The following is a 6,000-nucleotide window of genomic DNA, read 5'->3' as shown; positions in this document are numbered from 1 at the left end:
CACATTGTACAATTAGTATTCTCTATTACTTTAGTTTTCTGTAAATTTTAGAGTTTTTAAATTATATTATTAAGATACTTTTAGTTAAAACTCTCTGAAAATGTAGGCTGGCCAGATATTGCTTGGAGGCTTTCCAAGTCAGACTTGGTAATTGTATTTTTATTTCTCCTTGATTTTCCTTGATTCCAGGATGCAAAATTAATTGATAGTCACTTAATCCTAATCTGGGGTTTTGCCTTTATTCTCTCTCCCTCCCGAATTACTTCCCTTCTTTATTTTTTCCATGCTCCTTTTTTCCCTTTCTTGCTTCTAATAATTTTTTTTAAAGATCCACTATTCAAAGGTCTAATACATGAATTCCCTAATCTTTTGATGAATTGAGGCAACGAAGCCTGAGGACCTGGTTTCTAACCCCACACCCTCACTCATCTTCCCTGATTCAAGAGCTCCTTCTTTCTCTTTGTCTCTTCACATAAAGACAAGTTAGCCTGAAAAGCCATTTGCAGATTTATCTTCTCTGGAGGATTTTTTTAAATCCTTCAACCAAGTAATCTTTTCTCATTTGAATATGTATCACATTTTGCTTAACTTGGTCTTTTTATGCGTGTGTGCTCAGTCGCTTCAGTTGTGTCCGACTCTTTGTGACCCCATGAACCATGGCCCGCCAGGCTCCTCTGTCCATGGGATTCTCCAAGAAAGAATCCTGGAATGGGTTGCCCTGCCCTCCTCCAGGGGATCTTCCTGACCCAGGGATTGAATCTGTGTCTCCTTCTGTCTCCTGCAATGCAGGTGCATTCTTTACCACTGAGCCACCAGGGAAGCCCAACTTGGTCATTTCCTTAGTCAACAATTTAGTTAACTCTTCCAATAGATGGAAAGGCACTTAGGGATTTACATCACGAAAAAATTCTTTAATTTCTGCAGCTCCTTTGTAAAATATTGTGTACCTACTCAGTGCCTGTGAGATATCTGGTGAAGTCTGTTACCCAAAATAAAATCAGAAATCAGTTTCATCCAGAAAATTGAATGTAACCCTCACAGAATCCCCGGTCTAGTCTTTCGGTTCCCTTGATGCAATCAGTGGGTTTGCTGGCATTCCTGGAATTTATAAAATTGGTGGAACATTGTTCTTAGCAGAATCCTGGGGCCAAGCAAAGCAGAAATGGTTCAATTCTTAATGACACCAAAATTCAGTCCCCCAATACTCAGACTCTTTATCTTTGACAAAAGACAGGTGGCCTGCCTGGTACCCCCAGTGGATATCCACCGGGGTAGATTGTCAGCTGCTTGAAGAATTAATTTATGGACAAAAGTTGGGCAAAATGGTGGAAAGGAATGACATAACCGAGTGTTAACATTTTTATTTCAAAAAGCAGAATACTATATATAATAACACTTTCTGAGAAAATAAGATAGCATAATGAAATGAATGAATTCCATGTTTTTAAACACAATGAGGATATAGAGAATCCTTTAAATGTGATTTTATTCAAACTTTATTTAAATAGAATGCACTTTCATTGAGAGACTTAGGGGGTGATTTCTGCATTTCCCCAAATAAAAGCTCCTTGGCAAATTTTTGCTTGTTTATTTATTTATTTAAATTTTACATCCTCAACATATATTACAAGGGCTTAATATTTTCATTTAGAATATATGTACTCTATTTGAATAGGTCTTTGGGCTAATATGTGCCAAGAGAGGACCATTTTCCTTTTTATAACCAATGAGAAACAAACTTCTGACACATAAAGGAATGGGGCTGTTTGAAAGTTTTGTCTTATTCAAGTAGAATACAGTCTGAGATTCAAAACAGATTCTTCCTTGAAAAGCACAACTGTTTCCCATCCTCCTAAATAAGGAAAAAAGAACAAAATGCGAAAAAAAAACATATATATCTCATTCAATAATTCTCACTGGAGTTAAATTTCCCCCTGCAGTAGAATACACTAAATATCTGAGTCTTTTGCTTTATTCTGGCTATAATCACACAATCTGTTTAAAAATAAAAACTCTTTTAAAATTCTATTTTCTTTACTTCCTCCCAGATATATTTTCCTTCCACAATAAATTTAACAGCATCAGATATACATGGTATACACACATAAGTAGAGGAATACATTTATGTCCTTTAAAATTCTCCATTCTACACAGACACCTTCTTTCCTGTTAGCAGCATAGATATCCAGCTTTATTTTGGAATTTCTATTTATCTACTCAGTGTATGGCAATACTCAGCAAAGTACATATCTCTTTTCCCATTTTCCTCTGAACCCAGAAATCCCAGTATGATATTTACTCAAGAGCTTCATCCATTTAAAACCTTATACAACTATATCTACCGTATTTAGAAAAGGTTGACTCAACAATGCAAACGTTGACCCACACACATATAAGAAAAGTTTCCACCTTACAAAGCTAACTGTATTTAATATTTCTATATACCACAGAGCTTTCAGTTTGGAATGTTTCTTAAAATACATATTCTTCACTTGAAGCTGTCAGAAAATGGTGAGAATATCTTCTCTGATTTCAAAACTATCAAAGTAGTTTTTAAAAATCACTTTCCAAACCCCTAGAGTAGTGTTCTTGAAGGGCAAGCTCATCAGTATCTTCGCAAAGTGAGCTGGGGAGAGGAAAGTTCGATTCCTGTTTGAACATTTATGATTGGTACCAATGAATCCCACTGACTGAAGATGTAACTACAATTGTTACTAATTATAACTACATAGCTACATTGAAGGAAAGCTACAGCCCAGTATTTCAACTATTGTGGTCTTAAGCAGGTTGCTTGATTTCTCTCATCTCACTGTCTATTCAACAGCTCTTCAGTGCACAGATTGTTAAAACTGATTCACAAACTGGTGCTGCCTTCAAACTATGAAAGGTAGCCAGGGAATAATTGTATGCTGTCCTGAACACAAAATAATTTGTGCCTTCAGAGTATGTTTCTGACACAAAGCCTGCCGGCCCATTACAGAAAATGTTGTCAGTCTGTGTGAAAATATTTATTACCTGTAACCATAGATACACAAAAATCAATGTGTGTGTTATGTAACATTATGTCAGTAATGCATTTGTTACTGCTTTGAGATTTCTTCTGGTCTAGATGGCTGCTCTGCCAAATAACTTTTATTATACTAGGGCAAGTGATTGCTGTGCTACATTTGCAACTATAATGATAATTTTCCTGAGAATGCTAAATAATGTCTTAATTTATTCAAAAGCTTTTATTTTTAAAGCAATTAAACTTTTGTTGATTTATATTTACCATCCAATGTTCCTGAAACACTAAAAGAAAATGCTTTAGACATAATCTTCCAGGATAGCACATTGCTGGAGAGTAGTTATTTGCTATAACAACATTCAGTTGAGTCTTCCAATCAAAGAACAAAAATTATAGCAATTTAATTTGAAATCCATAAGTCCATGTACAGGATTATGTTCAAGAATCACTAAATGCTATCTGTAATTCAAAGATGAATGAATCAATAGAAAAACAGAACTGAAAATCATTAGTACTTTAATGCAGAATGGAGAGAGAAACTAATAAATCATGCATTTCAAGCACTTGTTTTCCTTATGGCATGTTTAAAAACATAAAACATGCAACGAGGAGATGCAGCTCAATATGAATGAACAATACCAAAACTGCTCAGAACAAGCATTTAATTTTATATCATAGGTTTAAATGAAACACTTAAAAATACTATTCCATAATTTCTTCAAACAATCAGAGAATTCAGCCATGCCATGAAAAACTTTAATAACAATCTAGGGCATTATTTCCAAATAAATATTTGAAAAGTCATGGAGATGGGAGTGCAGGAGTTGAAAAGGGAGGGTGCCAACTGCATGCATGATTGACTTCAAAGAGCTCAATATTATTACAGGGATCAATTTATACTCGAAAGGAAATGATACAATCATTTACTTTCGCAAGTGTACTTAGCTGACCCATTCAAAATTATAGACACCTATACTCACAAATGACCAAAAAAGCAAGAAATTAGCTATTGAGCTTTGATTGTGTTGCATAGCTTATTGTCTGTGAAAGGAGATTTTTAATTATAATTAATGGGTAATCCCTTCTCTTCCAGAGTTTTAGCCATCACAAAATTAATCATTAGAACCATAAATTTTCTTCATGATGCTTAATTAATTATGCATAACCCATTTCTCTCAAGCATCTTTTTCTGAATCTTTGGTGGGAAATACACTTAGGCACATAGTTTCAAACATCTATTTGGTTACTGTTGTGATTAAGAATTTTCTTCTAGATTCACATGCAGAAGGGAATAAAGCTTGCCATATTAACACACTTTACTGCCAAGTACCATGATTTCACTTATGTGTAGAATTAAAAACAAAACTAAACAAAATAAAACCACTTCCTACTTCTCAGCACAAGAAAATTTTACACCTGATATTTTATTAATAAATTCCACTCAGAAGCATATTAATAAATTCCACTCAGAAGCATCAAGAAGTCAAAGGAAAACTATTTAGATACAGCAAATAGACAACTATTTAATAAACCTTTCAATTAAAAGTTGCTCCTCAAGTCATAGGTCAAAGATCATTGATATGCTGTTTGATTCTTAAAGGGAAAAGTATAGCAATCTGCAATTATGATCACTGAAGCATTATTAAGTAGTGCTTATTAATAACTGGAATCACATTTTCTGTGACATTTCCTTTTTTTGTTGTTATTGTACAGACTTTTCTTACAGGTTAGTACGTGGAAATTGGTGAAGGAATGGATAGGAGACATAAAAATCTATGGGAATGCATGCAACAAAAATATGCAATATCACTTCATGTAAACTTCCGCTTTCTTCATGCAAAGATGCCCATGAAAACTGAGACAATAAATTTCCTATTAGCTGAATTTTACATTAACTCAGTCACAAAAACTGTCAAACCGATTCCATGATGTTACATGAGCAGGAGACTTGAACTTGTTCAAAGGTTTCCAGCATAAGTGTTCTATGGCCCAATTATGCTAATAACAGTGCCAACAGTGGAATGATACGGGATTATTCCTTGCTTCGGTTTCTGGTTCTTTTGACGAGGGAGCAGAACAACCCGGTTTTGGGAGGAGGACCCATCAGCATTGGGGCTTGGTTCTTGTGTATAATTTTTATCTAGTGAAAAAAAGAGAGAAAGAGGAGGGAGTAATCCTTGGGTACAATACGAATTTCTGAGAATCTCTGTTAAGGTTAATCACATTGCCTGTGTTACTGAAACAGCACAAGAGTAAAATGTAGTTTCAGAGTTTCTATTATTGCAAAAATATTTTTAAGGAAGATAAGGTATGATTTTAAACCAATGCTCAGGGTGCTAACAAGAAACCAAACTTAATTGAAATTACATTTTAAGTATCATACTATTTCTAACCTGGCTTGTATTAAACCCCCAAATTCCTCATTCATGCCACATGATTATCTAGTATAATTTATTGACCATTAGTTATGTATTATTTATTTAAGACAGGAAAGGATGCACCATTATAGTACTCAGAATCTCAATTATACCCCCACATCAAGATGTACTTGGTACCAAGGCAAGCCTTATTTACCCTGTTAATCAGATTGTTTCTCTCTTTCAACACGAACTGCAAGCCTTAATTTCAAAACAATCATTTAGAATGAAAGTCAAAAGCTAACGTGCATAAAAGGTCAGAAATGATGAACTAGCTTTCTAATTTGTTAATTAATTGGTAATAGAATAGAATCAAATATTGAAAAGCCTGCTTAAAACATTCTGAGAGACTGTTCTAAAGCTCTTCTTTTTGATTTCTTTGAAATAAAACTACGAATCACCTTAAATGAGACAACCTTAAAGTAGATTATGTCTGTAATTTTCTCTAATTCAAGTCTAAATTAGAGAAGACATTTTATGAATATATGCTATGCTCAAAGCTAATTGAAAGCAATTATCAAAGTGGCATTTTGTCTGTGACTTTAAGATACATTGTAAGATAATAAATGATTCTCA

General features: G+C 34.1%; 1 protein-coding gene across 7 annotated transcripts in view; it reads right to left on the bottom strand.

Moving 5' to 3' along the window:
- Window positions 1–1,576: 1,576 nt before the first annotated feature.
- DGKB (diacylglycerol kinase beta) overlaps window positions 1,577–6,000 on the bottom strand; it is an 874,923-nt gene continuing 870,499 nt past the window's right edge. For all 7 annotated transcript variants that reach the window (XM_027540028.1, XM_027540027.1, XM_027540029.1 and 4 more), the window contains one exon: window positions 1,577–5,147. In XM_027540028.1, coding sequence (XP_027395829.1) covers window positions 5,040–5,147 — 108 coding nt within the window. In that variant the 3' untranslated portion in view covers window positions 1,577–5,039. The remainder of the gene's footprint in view (window positions 5,148–6,000) is intronic.

This window comes from Bos indicus x Bos taurus, chromosome 4, assembly GCF_003369695.1.
Source record: "Bos indicus x Bos taurus breed Angus x Brahman F1 hybrid chromosome 4, Bos_hybrid_MaternalHap_v2.0, whole genome shotgun sequence".
Classification (NCBI taxonomy): domain Eukaryota; kingdom Metazoa; phylum Chordata; class Mammalia; order Artiodactyla; family Bovidae; genus Bos; species Bos indicus x Bos taurus.
The sequence above is the reverse complement of the archived record's forward strand: the minus strand, read 5'-3'. Positions and strand labels throughout refer to the sequence as shown.